The sequence below is a fragment of the Amblyomma americanum genome, chromosome 7 (assembly GCF_052857255.1).
Source record: "Amblyomma americanum isolate KBUSLIRL-KWMA chromosome 7, ASM5285725v1, whole genome shotgun sequence".
Classification (NCBI taxonomy): domain Eukaryota; kingdom Metazoa; phylum Arthropoda; class Arachnida; order Ixodida; family Ixodidae; genus Amblyomma; species Amblyomma americanum.
The window spans coordinates 71,811,491-71,838,621 of record NC_135503.1 but is presented as its reverse complement, the minus strand read 5'-3'; the positions used below and the strand labels follow the sequence as shown (position 1 = coordinate 71,838,621).

General features: G+C 43.7%; 1 protein-coding gene across 1 annotated transcript; it reads right to left on the bottom strand.

The window, feature by feature from the left end:
- Nucleotides 1-663: 663 nt before the first annotated feature.
- On the bottom strand, nucleotides 664-27,131 carry LOC144097798 (uncharacterized). Its single transcript, XM_077630428.1, has 4 exons — nucleotides 26,988-27,131; nucleotides 19,996-20,130; nucleotides 1,421-1,561; nucleotides 664-885 (listed from the first exon to the last, which is right to left on the bottom strand). Exons 1-4 carry the CDS (start codon nucleotides 27,126-27,128, stop codon nucleotides 664-666), a joined length of 639 nt encoding a protein of 212 aa, XP_077486554.1. The 5' UTR covers nucleotides 27,129-27,131.

Genomic DNA, 27,131 nt, shown 5'->3' with positions numbered 1-27,131 from the left:
GAACTCTGACTTCTCAGTCATGATCCAAATTTACTTTTACTTCGGTCTTCAACTAACAAAATCCTCAAAGCTATCATGACCACCAAAGAAAACTAACTTAGTAAAAACGGTTAAAGTATTCATTATAATAGTACTTAGACTGCAATCATTTATTTCAGCCTGGCAGAGTATTCTGTTTCATATCGCCTCGGCATGTGCAATGTTATAGAATGTTCCATAGTGGCAAACTCTGACATTCTTTCTGAACGCCTTGGTACCACAATAGTTCAGGGGAGGCTTGCGTTACTAAATTAGTATTAATCCGGTTATACAAACTGGTTTCATATAAATTGGACTACGCAACGACCACTTGCGCCGCAAACTCATTTAGCGAATGAACCAAATACGCCGTGTTTCCTATGAGCAACGTTTTTTCTGCCACTTGCCACATAGCTTGTGTTAACGTTTCTGCGACTGAAAAAGGGGCGCATCTGCTTGCTTCCTGACATCAGTGAATTCAAGGATAACAAACAGGTTCTACTGCCGAGAAAGAGAGAGAGAAGTGCGTCGCTTTGTCAGCTCCCAGATATGTACAGGCTCCCGATTGTGTACTGTGACCACAGCGTGCGTCGGTTACACCCGCTATAAGAAATATCACCTAAAGTGAAATTACAACATGCCGCTCTAATCGACATTACATTCACTGAACCATATTACGATAACCGGCTCTTCACCAGTGTCTGGCATAAACACATAGAACGGTACCTTCAATGTTGTATCCTGCACCGTTGGTCTGTCAGCAAGTCCAACTGTCAGAAAATTTCCAAGGGCCAAAAATGCAGAACCACTCAACAGAATTATTCTATTCGCTAAGGCAAGGTTACGTAGGTTGTCGCACTGTGCCAGCTGCAATAGAAAAGTAACAAACATTATTCATGACCGAACAATACTACCGCTGCGCGAGAGTTATGTAACTTTCAGGCCTAAAAGACCATTAAAGGGACACTAAGGACCGACTAGAGTTGAACTGCATGAATACCTTATCACATTCTAACAACAACGACGGTACTTTCATTGTAAATGAACCCACTGCGCAGTTTTGATACAGTGCTGAAAATAAGAGATAATCTGATAATTTACACCTTCTCTGTCAAGAATACCAGGATTCCTGTTGCCTCAGAGGTGGCGCTGTTGGAATCGAAACAGCATTTCTCTTTCTACCCTAGGTCGTTTCTGTTTTTTTTTTGCTTTCTTTTGTTTTGTTTTATTTTTATTTATCATTTTTCCCACTTCAGCGCTACCAGGGTATGTTTGCGTCCGTGTCATTTTTTTAATAATTATGTTTTTAGATAGGCGGAGGTGGAAGGGATTATTCCCTAGTCGTAGAAAAACTAAGCAGGAATTACAAGACTGCTCCATTTGAGCAATGAAGTATGCTTACCGCATAGTCCCATCTACCTTCAACCGTGTCGAATACGTCGCTGATCAGAGCGGTCAGGATCAAACCGTGAACTGCGCAGGCAATACCCGGCGCCCCTTGACTGCGCAGTCTCTTCACAATAAATACCACACACATGAACACCTGCGACCGAGAAAAAATAGTTTTGGTAAGGCAGCTTATACGCCGCTTTCGAAACTGAAAGCAGTGCTTCTTGGCGGACGAAGACTGCACGTAACTGCGTTTATAGCAAATTCAGAGCTTGTATTGTTTCTTTCTTTCACACGAATTAAGCACGCTTTATATAGTAATCAGAACGTTTTTGTGTAATAATATAATTTATTTCTGCGCTTTCAGAGTCATGTACAGCTCCGAAATAATCAATTAAATCCCCTGATCTATCACTTATTGCACAAATCCTGGTGTTTAGAAATTAAAATTTATAACCATTTTGTCACTTTCTACGGGATTTTGTACACTCCAGTACAACAATTGCAGTTAGTTTACCGTTTCAGACCAGACAAATGGTCTTTTTCGGTGCCTGCAGGAGCTTTAAGATGAAGAAATAAAATTTCTGAACATAATTGGCTAGCGACGCCCGAAAGAGTTATAGGATATAGACACTAATTTCTTTGTTGCGCGTTTTTTTTATTCTTTGTAATGATACTTAAAACATTAGGAAAGACGGATCGTCATTAGGTATTTGCCTAGGAAAACTAAACAATTTATTACTGAAGACCTTCTATTATGGTACCTGGGCATCGATTTCAATAGCCGAACGATGGGAATGGCGTCAAGGTTCAGAACAGGGGACGTTAGTAATAAAAAAATACAATGTAATCGCTACGTCGTGGTTTTAATTAAAAACTACGCTGAAGCCAGACCTCCTCAAGAGCCGGTATGACATTGAATAAAGACGCAGTAATTATTTCGCAGCTTCTTTTTATGAAACGCTCCAATAGGCTCAAAAATTTATTACGAATAAAGAAGTTTTTCTGAAAACCGCGTCCCACTAAAATGTGTGCGCGACTGAATACATATTTAAATCTAAGTGACAAATAATCTCAAGGTGAACAGGGAGCAACTTTGGGGTTATTTGGTCGCTGATAGCAGGAATCCGGTTTAGATAAAGCCACCAACTTAAAAGAGAACTCAGAGTACCCCAACTATTACACAGTTTTTGAAAAGGTGACTACGACGGAGCCCAGTGCGTATTGTGACTTCCAGTGGTACTTACAGTGCAAATCGTATGCGTATTTTTAACTCCTTAAAAGGCAGATGTCCAGTATAATGTGCGCGGCGCCTTAAAAGAATATTAGCCTATGCTCCAGGAAAACAAGAAGGAAATATACGCCATTAGCAGACAAAGAATACAGGAATGCAAAGTAGTACAAGAAAGCTTCTTTTGATATCACTCTGCCGAACTTTCAAGCCCATTGTTGGTTTGGTTGCGTTACATTACTGAAGCATTAAATAACTGATTTATTCTTATAGGAAGACGTACGAAATTGCTGATTGCAGATTCGCAGATTGCAGATTGCACGTGGAAATAATTCAGCTGTACACTTCTTTTTCTTTTCTTGTAAAATTATTTGCCTTCTCAAACTATCAAACGAACACTGAAGCCGAGGGAACAATGATGTGACCTAGCCACACAGAAACATACCGGTGCCAGAGCACATCTGAGGCGCTAAACTGTCCTGCAGTCGTTCCGGTTCACAGAACGTCATTAGTAAGTTTTTCAAACGCAGCGAAACCTCTGGCTGTCGCTACTGCAACGAGAACAAGCTACACAACGACTCGTAAAAATGTTAACGCCGCGGTTACGACAGATCAGGCCAGTTCGTACAGAGGCGGCACTACATCTTAAAATCATGTTATAAAACGTGCACTATTTTGATAGAGGATTGTCAACAAAGGTGTTCTAGCTTCATTACCACTGCATGCACGTCTTTAAGTTTTTGTCCTCCTCATGGTTGCTGCATGCCGCTGTTGTTAATCACATTTGTTCCTATTTGAGACGCCCTTAGTGTTGGATTCGATTAACACGCTGTAACAGTGCCAGGACGAATTTCTGAAACATTCCCCCGACTAATGAGAAAGATGCCACTAGATCTCATTGAGAGTTGGAAGCAGTATTTTTTTTCGCATATTTCCTTCGACTTTTTGGCCGGTCGTCATTTCCAGTGCGCAGTGCTTGTCAGGTACCATTTTTGTTATTGTCAGGATTAAAAGATACACTGTAAATATGACAACAGTGCACTGAGCACCTGAGTACACGTCGTTGCGTCTAATTGCTTTCCTGTGTAGGGCTTGTAATCCTGCTTCTGCCCGGTAAGCCCAATAGCGCATCGTGTGATTGGATGAGCTTAGCAGTACTGCTAGTGTTGAGCCAACAGGGAATGCTTTAATAATTGCAATTACAATAAGAAGGCTTAAGCAAATTTGTTGAGAAAGATTAGGCGGAAAAGGAAGCTTTAATGACACACATACTCTGCACAGTGTTTTAGGGTGAAAAAAGGGAGTCGCTTTGCTGTGGCCATCCTGGAGACGCAAGCTTTCGTGCACCCGGCTGCTGCTCAGCTGTTCGCCTTGCGGGGTTCATTCGTGGACGTGCCGACTTCGACCACGTTTCTAGAGGTAATACAGCGTAGCGCGGATGCGAAAGTGGCAGCGTCCCACCACGCTGCGTATTTCCATTCCGCCAACGATACAGCGCACTACCTCCTGGTGGTCTGAACGCCTTTTAAACGGCGATTTCTGGTACAAAACTTTTCATGATGCAACATGTATAGAAGGTAACACGCACCGCAACAGTAAATAGCAAATTATTTGCGGGGTGCGGTAATTGCTTGCTCAGATAAAGAAAAAGACGAGTTAAATTTATTTATATTGAGTGGCTTAAACAGTGATTTTCGCTCGCACTTCAGAATTCGACCTTAAAGGCAACACACCGCCAGGGAAAAATGACATATGGCTTGCGTGGTGTAACTACTGAAAAGAAAAAAAGAAATGATCAAACGTGTTCAAGTAAAATTGGGATTCAAATTGCTATTTTACGCATTCTAAAGCAGTGCTCTAATCCATTGCGCCACAGAAGCACTTCTGCTGTGTTATTTCTTCACTTCCCTGTTTTCCCACATATTCTATATTCCGCTAGGTGGCGCAGCTGAATTGGTGCGCTGTACCGTTTACGGTTCGGAAACACGTCATCGCGCTACTATAAGTAGGGACACTGAGGAGAAATTGAAGTAGGCCTGTATCTATCGATAGTATCGTTCTAATGACAAAGAGGTTATATTTATTGAAAATGAATTTGCCATACCCTATAAAATGTCGCAAAATAAAATACCTAGAATAGGAGGCCGCCGCGGTAGCTCAGTGGTTATGGCACTCGGCTGCTGATCCGAAAGACGTGGGTTCGATCCCGGTCGCCGCGGTCGCACTTCAATGGAGGCGAAATGCTAGAGGCCCGTGTACTATACGATGTCAGTGCACGTTCAAAAACCCCAGGTGGTTGAAAATTCCGGAGCGCTTCAATACGGCGTCCCTCAAAGCCTGAGTCGCTTTGGGACGTTAAACCCCATAAACCAAACCAAACCATTTCTAATCGCTCATCACGGAGTCTTCCTCAGTCTTAACGTCACATGTTCGAATCGAGAGGCCGTAGAAAATTTTCAACCTTTAAATTCAACTTTCGCAACAATAAACGCCTCGTTTGCTGCAGGACAGACATCAGAATAGCCACAAAATTCTAGAAAATCGATTGTTTCTCAGATCAAAAATTAAATGACGCTGTGCTCAGTGTCCGACATCCCTGTGTGTGCGACCAGGTAGACGAGAAAGCACCCTCCGACATTTTGGAGATATTGCGCTTTTGCGACATGATCAGGCGAGAGCTGCAACAAACAGAGCAATGCAAAACACGTCGATCAGCATCGGCGCTGTGCTTGCTGGCCAGACCAGCCAATTCTGCCCGTTTCTTTCATACTCCACCGGAGTGCCGTTTGTCAGGTCCTGAGACAAGCGAGCCCGTTTATTTACCAGGTCATTCACCCAGGTGTGGATCGTTGACCTCGGTGGCCGACGAAGCTGGCGCGTTCGTTTTATCTCTGAACCGACTGTTTTTATTTTTTACGCGGTTACACAGTACATGCTTAGCCTCGACAGCGTCCAAAGCAACCAGCTGGAAGAGTTGCTTGGCGCTTGAGCTCGTCTGTGCTGCTTTCTAGTGATGCCTGCCGTCAACTGTACTTCCTGCATTGCACTGTAGCGAACTTAGAAAACAAGGCCGAAATACATAGAAGAGAAATATATATCGCAGATAAAGCTTCACTGTCCTCTACCTCACCACCAACCGTCTTATGCGAGGCCCTACGTGCAACTCGCGCAGTGTGATGTGACATAACGAAAAACTTTCCACTCAAAGAAAGCTACACATAAAATGTGTTGAAGGTGTCTATACCAGCTGTATATTTTTGTGCCCACTCGGTAAAGTAGCGTGTACCGAAGGCAGATGCTGCTATTGCGACAATGAAAAAACTAAATCGTGAAGCGAGAGCTTCAAGCAGCGTTCACACCAACCTATTGCTGCTATTGCCAGTATGTTTGGCAGGTTTGCTGGGGGATTGCTGCTTCACGCATGTTTTCAGCTTCGCTTTAAATTTCCCACACTAGCTGAAGATGGCAAGAATCGGCAATGGGAAATGCGTCGTAAAGTCGAACTCCGTGACGCTGGCGTTGAAATCCGCAGATTTATCATTAATTAAAAAACTAGCGCATAAAACTGGGACGCAGACAGAGAAGAAGACAGGGCGAGCGCTCTGTCTGCGTCCCAGTTTTATGCGCTAGTTTTTAATTATTGATGACATACCAACTAGCCCAACTTTCCGCATTGACGCAGATTTAGGCAAGCGCTCAAGCGCTGGGCATTATCCTTGCTGTTTTATTAATAAGATGATCCTGGTCGATCCACGATCCGCACCTGGTTGATTGTTGCACGTACGTGGTATATTCACCTATCAATTAGAGTGGCTGTTTTGATTCGTGCACCTAGTTTTAGAGCGTTGGTCTCAGGCAAGCCAGAGCTGCTCTAAATCAAACTTTCGTGCGCGCCGCCGTTAACAGGTGGCTGATCTGCCGTATAACCGCACACTGCTTACCGGTGGCAGCTGCACAGACATCCCTTTGACTATAATATGCGATGCTTGAATCGCTGCCTTTATTCATGACTTTTGACGCCAGCCCTTACAAAAATTTTTTTAGACAGTCTATACACTGTCCATAGACTTTTGTCTAAAAAGCCTATAGACTGGCTAGAGACAAATACTAGAGAATAGTCTAAAGACAATACAAATCCTGTAGACAGTCTACACATAATCGATAGATTTAATAATAATAATAATAATAATAATAATAATAATAATAATAATTGGTTTTTGGGAAAAAGGAAATGACGCAGTATTTGTCTCATATATCGTTGGACACCTGAACCGCGCCGTAAGGGAACGGATAAAGGAGGGAGTGAAAGAAGAAAGGAAGAAAGGTGCCGTAGTGGAGGGCTCCGAAATAATTTCGACCGCCTGGAGATCTTTAACGTGCACTGACATCGCACAGCACACAGGCGCCTTAGCGTTTTGCCTCCATAAAAACGCAGCCGCCGCGGTCGGGTTCGAACCCGGAAACACCGGATCAGTAGCCGACCGCCGTAACCACTGAGCCACCGCGACGGGTATAGATTTATGGCCACATGCTTTTACTAGACAGTCTATAGACTGTGAATAGACAAAAGTAAATATCTATACGAAGCCAATAGAGTCTATAAGAAGTCTATAGACTGTCTATAGACCACGTTTATAAGGGAGCGTTCAAAGCCCGACGCAATTCTCAGCGTCGATTCGTCAAATACGCGTGTGCATCAAATACTCTGTTTTCATAGGACATTTTTCTAAATATTGTAACCCAAGATTTACAGTACTAATGCTATACTATTTAGGTTGTCGTCTTGCAAAGACCACCTGGTTTCTCAGTAACAAAATTCTCTGATCGGTCGAGAGAATCGTGGCATTATCTGCACCGCTAGATTTGAAAATATGAAGACTAGAATTGTTGGAGTACATTCCATTTGATTATCATGCGCAGATTATCATATGGGATTATTCTAACCCTACCCACTCTTCCACTTTAATCCACCCACTAGTCCCAACTCATCCTCATTATTTCACCCACTGACCCCCAATAATCCGCCGTAATCTAGTCACCAATTCCAGCTAATTTACCTGAATTTATTTTCTTCGGCATGCCTACTGCAAAATTTGGGGGCTCCTTTGGAATTATTGGCAACTTCCAAACGCTATCACATTTCTTCTTTAAGAATGCGGTTAAGAAGGCCACAAGTTTGTTTGTTTTTTGTCTCAGTTGTTCTACTTGCTAATTTACCAACATTTCCTCATGCCAAGAAAAGTGAAAGAAAAGAAAACTGATTAAAGTTAGTTTATTGGTGTGCGCATCAAGTAGTTTTCTGCTCAGTGCGGTGGCTTCCTATGCTAGGCTGGCTTCCAAAGCTGAACAAAGAAAGAACGGCTTTGTCGAGTAGCAAGCTACTGTCGCTTAATTACCTCATCGATAATAAAATTTGACTGTTTTCTGCCTGCTATACTTAGCGGTGCAGGTGCGGGCCATTTTTTTTCTTCTCTTTTTCAGACCTCCACTTCTCAAATGTTTTGAGCACAAAGCAGTCGCGCGCTTTGTGGCGTTTCGTCCCTTCGTCACGCTTAATACCTATATTTTGTTTCTGAACAAACTTGCATCTTTTACATCGCCGTAATAAACCTTTGTACTGTTTACCGAGCGATTTCTTTTTTTAACCTTTAGAATTTTTTTTTAACACCTACAAGAGACACATCAATGAGGTCTGTGCAGGTGGACTGTACAGCAAGGCAGACATTATGTACGTTCTAGAGCTCGACAATAAGATGAATAAATATTTAAAATTAACTAATTATTTTTTTTATTTCTCGACAATAACATGAATAAATATTTTAAACTAATTATTTTTTATTTATATAGACGCAAGGGCGCAAGATTATATTTGCAGAATTTAAGAACATCAACTTTGAAGGTTAGCCCTGTTTAATCGACAATGTGCTTTGAAATATCCGCAGCCTAAAATACGCCTTTGAAAGTTCGTTGAGCTGGCTTTCTCTCATTGCACATTTATAAAATGGCGTCGCTCGCATTTGTGATGCATGAAATACACAGTTTCTACATTTGATGAAAAAATTTAATGCGTGAAACCTTACTCAATGAGCTTTGAACCACCTATTTTTAGGTAGTTTAGGAAATTTAGGACCATACTGTGGATTTTAAAAAATTTAAAAACTGCGCACATCTTCATTTTTACTTCTTGTATTTCTTTAGTTTTTTTATTTAGATGCAAAGGGCAAGATTAAAATACAAAATGAAGGTCGTCAACATCGAAGGTGAGTCCAGTTTTTAAATTTTCTTAATCCACAGCATGGTTGTAAATGTCGAACGTCAAAAAAAAAAAGGCATTTCAGAGCTTGTCGGGTTAGCTTTCACGCACTACATATTTTCATCAAATGCACAAAAGATGTCTGTGTTTGGTGCTCACGAATGCGAGTGACGCCATTTTTTTTTTTAATATGCAATGCGGGAAGGCCGAATCAATTAGCTTTCAAAGGCGTATTTTTCTCGTTCGAAATTTCAAAGAACATTGCCGATTAAGAAATTTTAAAAACAGGGCTGACCTTCTATGTTGGCGGCATTCAATTTTGCAGTATAATCTTACTCCCTTAAATCAAACATAAAAAGTTGATTCGTTAGTTTTAGTTAATTAATTGAACAATTGTTGATACATATCAGGTGCATAATGTCCACCTTGCTGTGCAGTGCATCTGCACAGACCGCACCGACGTATCTCTCAGTTTTTACAATAAAAACCTGCAAACGTTATCGCCATGTATATTATTATACCAAACCAAGGGCGCAACGACACTCACGATATGCGGGCGCGATGGCGGTACATCAGTGCCGAATAGTATGTGCGTGGCGACATTCGCCTCCCAGCTGCCGGCGTGCCGTGCTGCTGACCCTGACCGCAAGGGCTGAGCTTGCTTAGCTCCCGATCACCGTGCCTCGCGATGTTGGTGTGATATTCGGCGCGTCCGGAGGAGTGGCTGTTACAACGCGCAGTGGTTGCAGAACGCCGGCATAACAGCGCGCCGTCATGCTGCCGCATGAACCCCGATTTTACATTACTGCCGTCGCGGATGCTACTGAACGCCTGAGCGAAGCGGCAGACACGGGCAGTCACAGGGTTCACCACCCGATGAACTTGCTACTGTTTCCGCTCGCTTTTGACCGCTGATTTCACGCATTGCGGTAAGTAATCACTTTGTTAAGAAGCTCGATAGATAACATTTCTTGAATTATTTCGATATTGTGCCTCTATATTATGAACAAAAACTACATCACCGCTGTCGAAACAATATTTAAACATAATTCAATGGCTTCATATATCGCGAATTAATAAAGGCGAAATTCTAGAGGCCCGTGTACTGTGCGATGTCAGTGCTAGTTATATCTCCCCACGTGGTCGAAATTATCCGGAGACCTTCACTACGGCGTCCCTCATAGCCAGAGTCACCTTGGGACGTTGAACCCCCAAAAAACAAACCAACAATAAATTGGCTGTTCAGGAAAGGAAAGGCTGCAGTAAATGTCTCACATCTCGGCGGACATCCGAACCACGCGAATTGCAAGTGTGTAATATTTCTTAATATCTGATGGAAATAAATGTCATGGAATAAGCTGGTCAATATTTTATATCAGAATATAATATTTACATGACCAACCTTTATGACATTGTTTTCTATTCAGAGTGCTTAAGTCCCAATAAGGTATACGGCTCGCCTAAAATATGTAAACGCTGATTTGTTTCAGCACAGTCGATAACAGTCACGCCTTCTATTGCCGGTATCCTGCGCAGAATGCCGATCTCAGTTCATAGTATAATATCTGTTATACACCCTGGATATATCTTATATCACTGAGATATGTGAAGGGATATAATCTTTCTTACTCGCGAATTCATTAGTGCGAAAGCACTCGTGTGGGCTCCAGAGTCGAGCATAGGAATTGTCGGTCTTGCGCCGTTGCTACTGTAAGAGCGAAGCCTATGCTTGGTATAAACTTAGCCGTCGATAATTTGCTAGATTAATAGTTTAAACACTAGTGATAATTAGTGGCAGTGATGGTTAATGATATCACAGCCACTATATATTTAGAATCCTAGTGGTACTATGTACAAGTCAGTTTAGCAACAGTGGTAACGTTAGCTACACCATGAGCCAAACAGTGCTTTCTCGTGGTATCATCGGTCTAACCAGGTTCAATCTAGGCTGAAGTTTATTTCTATGGTCGTGACAATACTGCTGCACGCATGCTTGGCGTGCCTTTTGCTGAAGCTTAGAATAAAGAGTGATAAGCTAGCGCTGTTGAAACATCCATTTAGTCTGACAACGAAAACTATATAAGCAACAAACTTGCACTTTTTTATTTTAATTGGAGAAGTCTTTCAGCGCAAGGTGAAAAATATTTATAACGCAGGAAGGTGTTCTGCCTTAGAAAACAAGAGCGTTTGAAATGAGTTTGAAATGGCGTTTGAAATGGCGAAGCAGGCTTGTTACGGTAGATCATACTGTAAATAGTAACAAACGCACATGATAATTCAATAATCAGGCTTACTGAATTTCTTTCTTGAATAGGTTACACCAGAATTGAAGCGGCAACAACCTTTCCAGAGCTTCGTCCTTCCTTTGAAAACTACGAAGCAAGATCAAAGTGCAAAATCGTGGGACGCTTCCGCTACTGCATCTGAGTGTCCTATTTTGCCCCCGGAAGACCCAGGAACAACCACGGAAGAGCGCACACAGTCGAAGGGACATTCCCGGAGTTCCCCAGTCACGAGATTTTTCTTTATAGAGGTTACCAAAGACGGCTACAGGTGCAAAATTTTCAAGAGGGCATATAATGAAGGGACGCTTCTTGTTGACGGAAAAACAGGCGGTGCGTGGATCGTCAAGCCAGCCAGCAAGTCTAATGCATCCAAGCTTGGTGAAAAGGCCACGAACCACGACGCTTCTGGACACCGCAAACATGCTGTAAACATTTTGAGCCAGCCGCAGACAATTTCAGAGGCCATAAATGAGGCTGCAAAAAGTGCCAACTATCAAAATAAGCTCATGAGGAAGAATATGGCTGTGGCAGCCTACTTTCTTTTCAAGCAGGAAGTAGCCCACACTACAAACTGGTGACCTTTGCTGAGTACGTTCTCCATTGTGAATCCCGAAATCAAGCAGTGGTTCAGAAAAACACCCGCACATGCGCATTATCTTTCTACAAGGAATTCAAACGACTGGTTAGAATCATGTGGGGCGACCGTGAAGAAATTAACTCTTGAAAAGGTGCAATACTCAATTTCCACGTACAATAAGTTTTCTTACATGGCCGACGAATGCACCGGCATTAATGGACGCCAGATCTTAAGTCACTGCATCCGCTATCTTGATGTTAATGGCCAACCGACGGACGCGTTCCTCGACGTCGAAGCTGCATCTGACGTCTGAGCTTCTTATATGACCATGCATATCCTGAACGAGTTAAGCCCGTCTGAACTCGACGCAACCATGATGGCTTCTTTTTCATTTGACGGAGCTGCAAACTTCACTGGTCGGTCCGGAGGGGTACAAGCTTTACTTAAGCAGAAATTCAATCCTCGTCTGTGTTACTCTCACTGCAGAGGTCACCTGCTCCAGCTTGCCCTAGTGCGTGCTGCAGAGTCATCAAAGGAAATTAAAAGGACCATTAATCTTGTGTCGTCACTATACTTTTTCTTAAGTAAGAGCCCTAAACGCTTGAGTGTTCTTGAAAAAATCGAAGATGCTGTGGAGTTGAAGCTGAAACTTGTGCAGCCCGGCAAAACTCGGTGGCCTCTTTCATGAGCGATCGTTGGCTGTGATCTTGAAAGCACTGGAGCCGCTGATACTTACTTTTGAAAGCACTTATCAAGACGGTGCTGACATGGGCAGTGAAGCTGGGAGACTACATTTACAGCTACGTTCCAAAAAAACGATTGCTCTTATTATGCTTGTGGATCGTTTCCTGAGGCCATTGGCGACTCTAAACAATGCTATCAAGGCAACTGCAACGACAGCGGTTGATCTTTGTCTTTTGATTGAAGCAACCACGGAGGTAATGGCGGAGATTTCTGTGGAAGCAGTTCTCAAAGAAGTGCGAACGTTAGCAGAGAAGCTTCTTCAAAATGGCACTGTTATTGAGGTATTAACCGATGACAACAAGAGCGACCTCACGCGTCAGTTGAACAAGTACAGAGACTTGATTCTTGACAACCTTCGGCGGCGACTTGTCGACCCCACCAGAACCCTGCGATCTTTTTAAGTGTGCCTGTCGCAAAAGAAAGAGAAAGTAAATTGGAGGGAAGTCCTTCTAGCTAATGGCTTGCTATACGACAAAGAACAGGGGAAGAATTTAGATGTGGAGTGGAACATCTTTCGACGTCTGAAGGAGGATTTGACATCCAAAGCATTTCTATCTTCGCTTCTCGTTGTTCTCCACTTCGCCGCTATGTTTCCCAAGTTGCAAGATGTTGCCGGTCACCTTTGGTTAGTACAAATCACCACAGCCACCGTCGAACGCTCCTTTTCAGCCCTCAACAGAGTTTTGTCGTCAGAAAGAAACCGTCTTCTCCCTAACCATGTAAATGAGCTGCTAAGCATCAGCATTGAAGGCCCGGTGCTGCCAGACGTCAGAGATGCCACTGAAAATGACCAACGTGTTTTTGAATATCTTATCGCAAAAGTGGTGCGGTATTACATTAAGAAACCCAGGCGGGTTTAACTGTTCGGAATGTTGAGAATGCACATATATATTTGTGGTGGTTTAGTTTTTTTTTTTGTTGTTGTTGTTGATGCTTAGTTCTTGGTTCATAATTCTTTTCATAATCGGGACATGCAAACTTTTTGTGCTTGTACGTATGCATACCACTGGGGACAAAATTTTTCGGGACGAGAATTCTAGGAAAAACGTTTACTGCAGCTCCACCTCTCTACCCAGTCGATTGATATTGTATGAGGGCATTAAAGGCTTTAATGCTCCTCCTTCTCTTCACAATATCAGGCGACTGGGTAACGAGGAGGGGGGGGGGGGGGGGCTGCAATAAAAGTTTTTCCTAGAACTCGCTTCCCAGAAACGTTTGCCCCCAGTAGTACATATTCAACCAACTGTGTACAGCATTGTCAAACATAATTGCGCTTTTAGACTGGCGTGGGAGAACACAGGGAGGACACAAACACTGATGCGCATTTTTTTTTTTATCAGAAAGACTTTCTCCCATCATATCGGTTTATGTTTGGTATCTCTTGTCCAAGAATTGCTTTTCCTGTTTGGTAAGCAAAACTGAAGGGTCACTAACACACCTCCCTTCTTTTCCTGAATCAAAGCAGTAGGCTTCCCACAGCTTCCTGGTTGTCTTATCTCTGGATTTCATCAGAACTGTAGTCTGTTGGAAGTGGGGTTTGCAGCTATAGCATCTGGCGCAATGTGCCGCCAGATTTCCAGGTGATTTAATCTGCCGGCAGTTGTGGTTATGCTTTCTGAGTCTTTCATTTAAACATCTGCCCGTCTGGCCCACATATGCTCGGCCGCAAGACAGCGGTATCTTGTAAACCACTCCTTTACAGCACTCGACGAACCTGTTTGTGTGCCTGACGCCACAAGGCTCCTCTTCTCCAGGACTGGTTTCTTCATTTACCTTCGCGCACATTCCTTTTAGTTTTCTTGGTGCGCAAGAAACTACTTGCACTTCATGCCTTTCGGCAACTTTTTCAAATTGTGAGAAAGTGCATGAATGTACTGTAGAACCACAGGCCTTTTGTTTTCTGGTTTTTTGCCTCGGTCCGTTTCTTTCACAAATCTTTTAAGCCCTTTTTCTCCTAGTGATGCAAGCAGTGGTTTCAGGTAACCGGCTTTTTCCAGTCTTGCTGCCTGGTTGTTCAGACTACTTCGCACCTTGTGGCTGCAGGACTTTTTTATGGCCTGCTCGAAACAAGAAATGGCCATGTTTCGCTTGATCAGCTTTGAATGGGCCGAGTCATATGGCAGTAGGCCTTTTTCGCTACATGTTGTGTACTCCAAGCACAAGTGGGTTTTCATAGACAATGCCGGATCAAGGAACTGCAGGTTGCCGTCTGTGGGGACTTCTTGAGTGAAGGTTAGCCCTGAGTGGGCTAACTTGAATTGTTCCAGAGTTTTTCCTACAAGGTTCGGTATGACCAGAGTGTTGTCAGCGCAGACTAAAAAGTCATCGATGTAGCGAAAGTACTTTGTAACACCAAGCGGAGGCAAGGCTTCTTCAAGTCTCTTGTCCCCTCTGGCAAGGAAGAGGTCACATAGAACGAGGGCTATGGTGGATCCAATACATATCCCGTCATTTTACGAGAATACCTCTCCTTTCAGCTCTACACAAAATGACGTGAGATATGCCTTCAAAAGGGGGAGGAAATCTGTAGTCTAATACCACACTCGTTCATAAACTTGACAGAACCAAATTCTTCTATACACATTTCAACACATTCTAGCACTTCGTCCCGGGGAACGTTGTAGAATAGATCCGTGACGTCAATGGAGAAGCATGTCACACTAGGCTCTGTCTTGAGGTATTCGATGATTTCATTCTAATTTCTGATTAGGAATAGATCTTTCACAGGAAGCTTGTTCAGATGGATCTGCAGGTATCCAGCTATCTCCATTGTCATGTTTCCTTATCTTCTACTATCGTTCGCGCACCAGTGTTTGTGTCGTCCCTGTGTTCTCCCACGTCAGTCTAAAAGCGCAATTATGTTTGACCATGCTAACTACCAACTAGCCCAATTTGAAACCCTCTTAATGTGTACAGAAGCCGTAAATTCAAATCGTGATATGTCAGTGTCACGCAAACTTCGCAGTCGATATCGCAGCTCTGATATACACCTTTCGCGTCGGTGTACAGTGTTTTGCATGGATTTGACTTCCTGTTGTCTGTGTTTAATTATGAGCTGATATGTAATGACTAGTGCACACAGCCATGTGTTTTACACCGTTTTCCACGCCTGCTTTGTGCAAGTGGTCTTGAACTGCTAGATTTTATAACGTTTACTGCTAGTAGTCTGAAACGTAGCGTTGTTCCTCGACACGTGTTATGTAGACCTCGCTGTTCAGTTTTGTCTCTGTAAATATGTATTTCGTCCTTGTGTAAGGTGAAGTAATTGTTCGCAGTTTTGTCTAGAGTGTTGGAATCAAGGACACAATCTCAAAATTAAATACGACTACCGGTTGTATAGCTCTTGTGTTCTCCCCCCCCCCCCAGGAAATTTAGACCCCCCCCCTAGTTTAATTCCTGGGGAAACACCTGGATGAAACCTCTTCCTTGTGTCCGGATTAACTGCTTGAACCACGTATGCCAACTGAAGAAATTGGACATGCTAATGCGTCGTTCACTGAAACGTGTGTTGATCTGTTTGAGTCTGACCTCAAACAGAAACAAGGCTCTTCCTTCGACCAAAAAAAGCAAAGCTTCTGCTCCGTACTGAATAACTTGAAAACAACACCTGTGAAGCTTCGTTTTAAAAAAAAAAAACAGGGAAAATAGCGAAAGCTGTAAACTGGTTGGTGCGCTTTCTCCTGGCTCGCATATTGCCGTTGGCCTTCATTAAAACCTGCGCGCACGGTAGAATAAAATAAGAGACATGAAGCTCAAACAAACCTTGTACCCGCACGCATTGTTTATGCTCGCTGAGTGCAAAGCAGAGCGCATCTTATTTCGCCTTTCAAGTGCAACGCCTTTATAGGCTTATTTATCTAACGCCGAGCACCGCTTTCATTTTCTCCATTAAGCTAGCATGACGGGCCTAGTTACGGAACGCCTAATAGATGGCGCTGCGCTTTTCACATTTTGAACACGCAGTGCCGAACGGAGGCGGACATGGGTTTAGGCTACGGCAGCGCGCACAGCGATCTGCAGCTGCTGAGCTTATAGCTCTCCTCGAGGAATCCTCACTGGAAACGTGTGCAGATCACACTGCGGCTTCAGTCACGTGAAACCAATGCAAGCAAGGTTGTCAACTCTGGCTAATGTAATTCGTCTAAAATTACATGTCTGTCGTCGGAAATTACATGTCGTCGAAAATTACTGTCTGTCTGGTACTGTGGTGACCTGCGCAATCCTGTGTGCGTCGCGAGAGGTCTATTTGAAGGAGGGAGTGAAAGAAGAAAAAGAGGAAGAGGCGCCGTTGTGGAGGGCGCCGGAATAATTTCGATCACGTGGGCATCTTTACCGGTTACTTTAATCGCATGGCACACGGTTACACGCTTCGCGTCCATCGAAACGCGGCCAACGCGACGGGGTTAGAACCGCGCCATCGGGCTCTGCTGCCGCGCGTGTGCATGAGTGGCAGCACGAAGGAAAATGAGGGTGTGAACAGAAGAGAAGTGAAAGAATCGAGAGGTCCAGTGGCACAGTTGCGGCAGCAGATGCCGCATGTTTATGAACTGAGGCTTTTCGTCCGCCAGGTGTTGCACGGCCGGGATCCTACGACGCCTGCGACCTAGTTGCGCAAAGCATAGGCGAACTCGTATGCAAAGCAGGTGTTGTCATCTAATGCAGAAAGGGAAAAGTGGCCGAGTGGCCTCCGTCCGCATTTTCTCTCGCCGAGCAGCGGTTCAACGCACGCTTCGTTGTTCGTCTGTTTCTACGGGCTCGACGAGCACTTGTCCTTGAAGAGAGACCCAGGAAAAAGTGAAATTGGCCTTTATGTGCATACTGTCGCGTTCTAATGACAGAGACTCTATACTTTCACTGCAAAAGAAGTTTTAAGCTTTAACGAGAAGGGAGAAAAAACCAAATGCACATGACTCCGCCATCGGCCATTTTCTAAATAAAATTGCGATCACTTTGATGCTCTCTTGTTGTTGTTTAATGCGCATCTCTGAGGCTAGACCACACTGGCATTTCTTTCTAGTCTGTGATCACGGAGTACATTTCTCAATGACATCACGAATCGGAGTCTAGAGGCGAGAAAAAGTTTTTTTTTAATCCATCGATCAATCAAATCAGTTTTATAATTAAACGAAGATCAAAAGAGTGACTCTGAGCCAATTAACTGATTTTCACAAAGAACGAAAATAAATGGCTGTCGTTTTAGCATTGCTAAGCACGAAACATTGTGCGAAAGCATAGTTTTTTGCAGATGGACACCACCTAGCTACCTGAAAGCGCGACACAGGTCCACAGGGCCAGAGAGCCATTTATACGGGTCTTCAACTTTTTCATCGTCAGTGCCGATTTACCCAGAGCACGCCGGAGGCCTATGCTGCCCTGTCCCGTTTCGGCAGTAATGTTGTCAACGCCAACGCGTGTTGCTCTATTGTCGTGTTTCTGCCACAGCGCTGTCCACGCCAACGCATGCAGCGCAGATCTCTCTGCTCTGTCACAGTCGCCACATAGCTCAAAGCACGAATATTAGCTTGACAGTGGTATTAGTTGATTAAGACGATGTGCAATGCACAGCGCGAGAGAGCGTTGGAGTTTAACACGAGGCGTGTTAATAGCGTACACTGTTCTCGCGCAGTGGCAAGCAAAGCTGATCTGTTCGCGCCGCCGCGGGTGTGAAACCCAGTTGCGGATATCCATTTAATTTATTTCACTTGGCACAAAACAACAAACATCGCAAGATCTTGTCCGGGTTTTGCAGTCGGAATAGGGCCTTCCCACTAAAAGGATGAAGCATCATCTGCGCCACTTTAAAGTGAGAGGCATCTAAGCGGCGGTCGCATCATATCCACGAGCTCTGGGATCAGGATTCTGCCCTCAGGTACCCGTTTTGGTTCCGAACCCTACAATTCCTCTCCCCGGGACCAAGCTCAGTGAGATTCCGTCAACTATTTGCGATCAACGTTGCTTCACAACTGAAAATAGGAAGTCCTGCGTTGTCTGCAGCGTTGATTCTATGCGGTGACTGCTGCGTCGTTTCGCATTGTCGCCACTTTCCTTTCTGTTAATTTTTCGCCTTGTGCGGCGCGAATCTCAGTTTTTTGCTATTTTTCGTTCATTGTTGTTGTTCTTGTTGTTTACCTTAGTAAACATGGCACATACACACGCGGGGGGATTGGCCAAGGTATGGTGCGAATACCAAGGAAGTATTTTCGCGAGAAAAAAAGGCGTGAGGCGGCGAAGTAGAATAGTGGAATAAGCGAAACTAGAAAAACAGTAATAATAATTGTTGAAAAATTCAAATAAAGTGAACAAACTTGAGGTGCCAGGAATATAAAAAATGCACTTTCTTAGGCGTACTCATCTTCCTCGTTCTGTGGGCTTTTAGTTTTCCTACCGCGTTTTTTTCTGTATTTCTTTTTTTTTGTATGCTCCCCATCCTCTTTTCCTCTTGAGAAAGGATGATTCTGTGTCCTACCATGTGGCAGTTGCCAGCCTCTCGCAGCAGTAGTAATATTTTTAAAGTGGTAATTATAATACTACGGCTTATGATGATAATTATGAAAATATTTCTGAAATTCTAGATCAAGGAGACATACAGCGCTTCGAGCTCTATAACAGCGATGTAATTCACTATATCGCTGTTATTGTAGCACAGAGCTGTAATTACACTACTATGCCATTCCTACCGCGCCGCCGTTACACTTATCTCAATGAAAACAGCTCGTCACATGAAGATTGTAAGAGCAAGCTATTTACACACACACACACACACACACACACACACACACACACACACACACACACACATATATATATATATATATATATATATATATATATATATATATATATATATATATATATATATATATATATATATATATATATATATATATATATATATATTAGTGTGGGCAAAGAAAAAGAAAGAAAAATAATGTTGCCCAGACATACATACAGCCTCCGCCGCCGCCGCCGCCGCCGCGGTGGCTCAGTGGTTATGGCGCTCGGCTGCTGTCCCGAAAAACGTGGACTTCGGTCCCGGCCGCGGCGGTCAAATTTCGATGGAGGCTAAATTCTAGAGGCTCGTGTACTGTGCGATGTCAGTGCACGTTAAAGAACCCCAGGTGGTCAAAAATAACGGAGAACTTTACTACGGTGTCCCTCATAGCCTGAGTTGCTTTGGGACGTTAAACCCCCATAAATCATAAACATACATACAAGGAAATCAGTTCATTATGAAAGAACGAAAGCGCTAAGAAACGGAATAGATGCATAGATGCAGAGAGGGACAAACTCGCCGCTGACCCATGTATATATTCTGCCAGTATAGCACACCATTCGAATTATAGACTTGAGACTATTGAGCCTTACTACTGAAAAGGGTATTATCAACACCCTCCAGAAACGCGCCATTAGCAAAACAAAGAAACTGGCGCCCGGGGTAAAATGCCACTGATCCACCCCATGCATGGTGCAGCCTTTCAAACCTTTCAAAGAAACTTACGGTTGAGATGCAGAATGCGCAGACGTAGAACAGGTCCAGGCATAGTTTTGGAGTCCAAGCCGTACACCAGCTGCCGATGCGAACGAGGTGGCATCCCTCCACTACCAGAGCAGCGCATGTCCCGGCACACGTAATCTGCGGGGCGTGTGAAGATTCCAAGAAGAGTTCAACGTCAGTCATCAGGTCACAATTTTAATTACCAAAGATTTCATTTCTTAGTGTGCTACTGATAACTTAGGCTTGATTACGAATGGTGGAAGGCAACACAAATACGCTGCCAGAAAAAAAAACGAAATGTTTATCTGTACACATATCTTGGCTAGTTTTGTCATATTGCATTATAGGCAGTGTTTTAGCTCATCTATTGCAGTGAGAAGACTCTGAAAATATCGTTCGCATGAACAATTACTGTAATCTGACTTCATGACTACATGATCAAAGCGTCTGTGCCTGCAGTTTATTCACTGTGTTAGAATGGGATATATAACGTGTTTGTTTCCTATTATATTCCAAATAAGCTGTCATTCAAAGTTTTCGGCCTTCTATAAACGCTCTATTTTGTCTAAAAGGGTGTCACATCATGTCCTGAGTATGTATTGTGCAATTTTACGCGGTGCGTATTCACGTGCTTCATTTCATCTGTTGCCACATGGCTCGCCACCCAGCAGAACGTTGAATTCGTTCTCTGTCGCTTCTGTTTTTGCAAGTCAAAGACGGCTGACTGACTATGGCGTTTTTGTTTAAGCGGACATCACCCTACGACAATCGCAAGACTACGAGAGACAGTGAATATTACTTATTTTTATTCAGCTCTTCGTACCTTCTTTTACTCTAAGGAAAACACCATGCAATACCACACGCATATGGGGGCTTCGGGGCTAAGATTAGCCTTCGTTCTTGTCTCAGTGCATGCCACTGCTTCCGTTGCTGAGTTTTAGGTGCTCGAATCATCGGTGCAGTACGTAGCGTACCCGTGATACCATTCAAGGATTTCCATGAAAGCGTTTTGTATTGTCCGATGTAGGTTCTTTCGTTTGTCACAATTTGTCTTTGTTAAACTGGGAAACGTTCACTCCCATTCACAAGGAGTGAGGACCTCAAAAAAAAAACGGCAAACATCCACTTCCAAAGGTTTCAGTTTATGGGCATAAAACAGCCTTGAACTCCTCAGTGGTAGCGGCGGTGCGCAGCACTGTCGGACTTCTGAGATTATGTTAAAGGGGTGTCTTTTTTAGTACCGGGAAGTGACGCGAACACATGAGTGATGTACGACAGGCTCAGCAGGTTTTGACGCCCTTCAAGTAGGGGCTGTAAGAAATCAGCATGATGGTGTTCGGGATAACAGGTCCAGAAAGCACCGAAAGCATGTGCGCCTATTTCGCCCACTTCTGTTCTTTGAACAGGGAAGTGCATATGGTCTTCTTGGCTGCTTTCGCGACTTGACAAACCGCCTCCATCAACTACTTCTCTCCTCCCAGCTGAACATCGCGCACGGCGTCCCGCGCCGCCTTTAGAGCTTTAGGTGCTGCCGCCTTCAGCTTTTTCACTTTTTCGCGCGGGGGAGTGCTCTCAGCGTTCCTCGCTGTATGCGCTGTTTGACGCCGCGTTCAACCTGTTTTCTTTGATTGTAGCCAGGCGTCCAGCCACCTTGGCCACTTTCTCACATTTTCGTGTGGCCTAATAATGCTGCTGTTCCCTACATACACCCTTTTGTACTCTCGCGTAAATACCTACAAAGCGTCTCCTTTCTATAATGTGCTTCCTACCTCTTGACTCATCCGGCTTTATTCGATTTATAAGATAGCAAGCAGCGCCAAAAGTCTATATGCCAGGTGTTCCAGGGAAGGCTCACAAATTTTCAAAAATAGGATTTTTTTTAAATAAAAATCTGCCTTTTAAGGCATATATAATATTATCACTGTTTGAGGACACCGGAAATCTGGTAAATTGGTTAACTAATTTCTAAGAACTGACTTTTTAACTATCACAGGTAAGGCAACTGGCTGTAATTAGATATTTGTAGCCGGTTCTTAGTAATAGCCATTTCAGTTTTTAGAATTTCGAAAACGCGATTACCCTCCCCGCTGTGGGTCGACAAAATCTGGCTGCATACTGCGAAAATGCATGCGCTTTCGAAAACACGCAGGCAAAGCAAACCCTCCTGTGCACGTAACTAGGCAAAAAAGCCAAATTTTGTCGAGCCACAGCGCCAAGGCTAATGGCGTTTCCGAAATTCTAAAAACTAATATGGCTATTAATAACGGCCGGTTAAAAAGTTGAATGGCAACTAGGCACCTAACTCTACCAGTTATAAAGTTAATTATTAAAAATTAGTTCACCAGCTTACTACTTAAGACGATTCGCAGGCTTTCCAGTGCCAGCCAACACTGGTATGCAGCAAAAGCCATATTTTTATCCCAAAAAGCCTATTTTTGAAAATCATTGAAAGTGTTCGCTGAAATACCCGGTATATCAATTACAACACACCTTTTGCTAGACGTTGCAACAAGCCGGGCGGTATGAGTCATCAGGAAATAAAGCTGTTGGTTTGGTGCCGGCGTTGGCTCGGATCATGCTCAGGGCGTTGCTTAATGATTTTCTTGTCCATTCGATCCACGAATGCAACACTGACGCATGTTATCCTCTCAGCCTTGGATGACGTACACTCCAGATATATCGCGGCTGCATGCTCTGCTAGCTGTAACATCGTTTAGCAGCACGTGGCAATACCGCTACTCTAAAGCGAGTAACCCAACCGCAAAAAAAAAAAATGTCAAGAGTATTTCATTCTAGGCCCAGCAGAAAATATATACTCCAGCATTCCATCTGTGGACATGACATAGTCGATAAGGAAATCATATATGCGCCAGCATTCCACCTGTACGCATAGTGAACAAGGAAATCGTTTGCTGCCTTTACTCAATGCATGTGTTTCTCTTCCGGAATTTTGATGTGCGGGCAGTGATAGCACAGTGCTAGTGTGACTATGTACGACGGGTTCGTGGTATGCAGGCTGGTTAAGCAAGGCTAGAAGCCTGTTAGTGCTGCACTTCCATGCAATAAAAAAATATTTGATGAACTAGCAATGTACACGCGCGCGTTAATGACCTGGCACCTGAAGCTCCCAAAAGTGTTTGCGATTTTTTTTGTTGCGGGTCATATATATATTTCAAGTAAAACTTGGTGCTGGGCCCGTTCATTAAGCATATTTTTGAAATAATATATTTTTGGACAAGCACGATCAAGTCTTTGTTGATAGTTGGAGGCTGCGTTGCCTTGCGTTTTACTCCTGGCTATCCTTTAGTTGTCGCTGTTTGCATTCAGCCGTCCGTTAACTCATATACCGCTACAGATTGCGGGAGGTGAGATTATGAATTCCACTGGCAGAGTGCGGTTGGGGGCAGCGCTTGGAAAAAAAACTGCATGAGACACCACGCGAGTGAAAATAATATATAGTTTGTATTAAGGAAGAAAGTAGCTTAGAATGGCAAAAAACTTGGTTTCGTTTACGGGGGTTTAACGTCCCAAAGCGACTAAGGCAGTAAGGGAGGCCGTAGTGTAGGGCTACGGATAATTCCGGCCGCCTGGGGTTGTTTAACGTACGCTACACTACACGGGCGCGGCCGGGATCGAACCCGCGTCTTCCAGGTCAGCAGCCGAGCGCCGTAAGCACTGAGAAACCGCGCAAAGGAGTGAAAGGTTTTAAAAACGTATATAATAAAGCGATCAGAATTGGTTCATAAGTATACGAGAAATAGCTTAGAGTACCTTATAACTAGAGCGTCCCTGCTGAAGAAATTACGACTCAGGAGTCAGTATAGCACAAATTTTAGATAAGGCTTTTTCAATTCCCGTCTACTCTTCCATATCGACTTGGTCATTAACTAAATGAACGTGTAAACTTGTTAAGCAAGGCGTCTCTGGCCACTTCCCGATTCAGAGCGCACGCCAGTAATATCTATCTATCCAGGTATAACCCACGAATGAACTTCAGTGCACGGCAGAGCCAATTGGAGATCAACTGGAGAGGACTCTGTCATGCAGTGTGTGCTCCGCTTGGCCGGTGCGTGATTTTTGTGATGATCAGTTCCTCCTTCCTCACATTCTTGTTCTTTCTTTGAAGCATATACGACCCGGCGACCCGACTCACAGCGCCCGAAGCAAGCTGCACGTGCCCAAACATTCCTGTTTTAGAAAGTCACAACACTCCTATGCGCGGTGCTGTTCCAAGCTGTACTAGTTGATGACTACGCGAGTGGCGAGTTAATAAACCGACTCGTCCTACCAGATTTCTCACTCTAATCCAAGCAATTCCAATAAAAAAATACGACAGAGCCGGTCCCAAATATGGCAAAAAATTTGGTTGTGCTGCCATTACTAGAGATTTTCCTGTAGTATTGCGCAGTTTTCTCTTTGTCGCGACAGAACTGACTGCGTCGTTGCGACAGGGAACTGCACAATACTACAGAAAATCCTGTTATTACTACAAGAATTTCCGTCGTCATGCCCCAAAATGCTATTGGAAAATATGTTGTTTTTCGATACGGATGGAAGAGTATTCTCAGTTTCACTGCTGTTAGAAAAATATGCAGGCATGCACACAGCTCTCTAACACGCATGAGAATGCATCAACCTTGTGTGCTGTCGACGCACATGGTCACTATGAGCCTCGTGGCGCTAAAGCAGGTCGGCAGCTATAATGACTCCGGCTGCAGAACACTATACACCGGAAGTGGCATTCTGTGTCAAGAGCATAACACACTGCAGCTGCGGTGAAGTTTTACTTTTTTATCGAAACGTTCGTTTTTCCCTCTTAAAACACAAGCCGCGCACGCGTAAACACACACACGCGGTACCAAAAAAATAAGGACGGTTGCTATACTCATTAATGAGAAATTTGAGCGCAGCTCTGTAAGAGTCTCAGGCTCTGTATGCTCATTATTTTGCTTTGCTGGGTCGTCGGCACGTCTGGCGACGATATTAGTTCGATTGTAGTATTGGTTAATAAAGACGACGATGTGCAATGCACAGCCCGCGAGAATGTGTATATTAGTTATTAGTCGAAGAATAACACGACGTGCAATGCACAGTGCGACAGTGCGCTGCAGTTTAACGCGGTGCGTGAGCGGCTGCGGCGGTAGCCAAGTAGTTTCGTGCAGTGGCCAGCAAAACTGATCACTTCGCGGCGTTGTGGGTTCCAATCGTAGTCGCGGCCGTTTATTTCATTTATTTATGGTTTGGTTTGGTTTGGTTTGGTTACACTGACAACGGCGACGCGGCTCAACCCACGAACGGGCTGCGCTCTAAAATAGGTCATAAAAATAAGCGCTTGCAACCCAAGTCTCCGTGATTATTACGGCGACGCTTCACAGACACTCCTTTCGACTTCATTGCCGCACTGTACAGAAATACGACAGGCGGCATCGGTTAGTCAGTGTTCAAAACCCAGCTATCTGGTCATGCCAGTTGCGAATACTTTCCATACACCCAGGTTTTGAAACCCGGCAGTCCAACTGGGCCAAAACTCTGACGTTAGCAAAGTGTCGCTACGCCTCTAGGCAGTAATATAAACTGTATGCAAGTTATAAATTCCGTGAAGGTTGACAACCGGCCGCGATGGCATCTGGTAACAAAATAAATGAAGTAGATACAGGAACAAACATTCATGTTCGAAATAGTCTGGTAGCACTTCTGAAGTTAATGACGATATAGGGCGACAGTATTCATTTGCCACTCCTAGCTGCTGCCATCACCTGCTGGTCTGGTCAGGTTAGATTCTGAAGCGGAGTTCCGCAACTCGGTTGATCAAAGAGATCTGATTAAATCTGCACAGCACAGAAGCCGGCCTGTTGCGAATGTTCTCACTGGCGAACTACTTGGATTTGGAGCTTTTGTCCTTTTTAATAAATCAACACTTAAATTGCACATATTAAAACTTAACCTCAAGTTATTATAACTGATTTCACGACACTTTGTTATACTTTTTATTTTATGTTATCCTCTCTCATTGCCTTGATATATGATTCCTGTTCAATTTTTGGGCATTATTTTTATTCACTTACATCTTTAACATGCTATTCGGCTTTTGCTATTTCTTTTTTTTTTTGTAGTTTTCCTTTTGCTATTCAGTTTCAGCGCTTCGATACACGATGCGATTCATTTTTTTTATATAATTCGCATGCAGTTTGAAATTATCATGCTTTCTTCGGTATTTGCTGTATTCCTTCTTATGTGTAATCAATATTTTGTTGTTTTCTTTTTTTTCCTTGCATTATATAATTGTATTGATTATTCTTTGCTCAGATGTTTTGTTTCACTTTTCAACACATAATCGAGGATCCCATTTCAGTCTGCAGCTCTGGAACCCTCGCATGTGCTATTATTGCTGATTGTACTAAGTATCACATGTAATTAATAAACTGAAACTGAATTCGGTCCTCCACTGGCTAACACCAGCTTAGCATGGACGTTTTCGCCCAAAAACTATCCGTTCAGGAAACTTTGGACCTCTCAAATGAAACAGCTACCTGTAGGTATAAGACGAGCTTGCAGGTACGCAGTCCACTATCATGTTAATTTTCAGCGACATCCAATAACCAGCAGGCTTCGCTTGAAATTCATTACTCTCGAACTAAATGTCTTCGATAAAGGCTCAACGAAATGCCAGAACGGCGAGCTTTTTAATCATCGTTGGAAAGCGTATAGTCATCAAGTTTTCGCTATCATAGGCTAGATAAAAGTAAGATAAAGATGCGTTAAGACGTGCTCCATACACAGAGAAAAGATGGTAAGAAAGAATGCGACTTCAAGGCACTACCTTGATAACTTGTCTGCAAATGCTTAACTGCATGCGGCCTCGAAAGTTGGAATGGTGGAAGTTTAGGTAAACCATTTTTGTTACATAGCTTTTTTTTTTCATTGCTGTGGGCGTAAATGCGTGCTTGCACATTAATCATTGCGTTCCCATGCTCGTCACATTCGCGACCTCTTACCAGATATGCTATGTCCATTAGGCTGCAGATAGCCGGCTTTCTTGATGGCGACGTCTTTGACTGTAGGAGTTCCACGCCGCCCAGAAGCACGCAGCCAAGAGTTGCGAATTTCAGGGTATCTGATATGTACAGGAATTCCATGGT

What these genes read in the sequence shown, in the direction of transcription:
- LOC144097798 (XM_077630428.1), bottom strand. Translation starts at nt 27,128, where the DNA reads ATGGAATTCCTGTACATATCAGATACCCTGAAATTCGCAACTCTTGGC. An exon ending in GCGCATTCTGCATCTCAACC is followed by an intron (nt 1,562 to 19,995) that starts GTAAGTTTCTTT and finishes TCTCGGTCGCAG; the next exon opens with GTGTTCATGTGTGTGGTATT. An exon ending in AAGGTAGATGGGACTATGCG is followed by an intron (nt 886 to 1,420) that starts GTAAGCATACTT and finishes TTTCTATTGCAG; the next exon opens with CTGGCACAGTGCGACAACCT.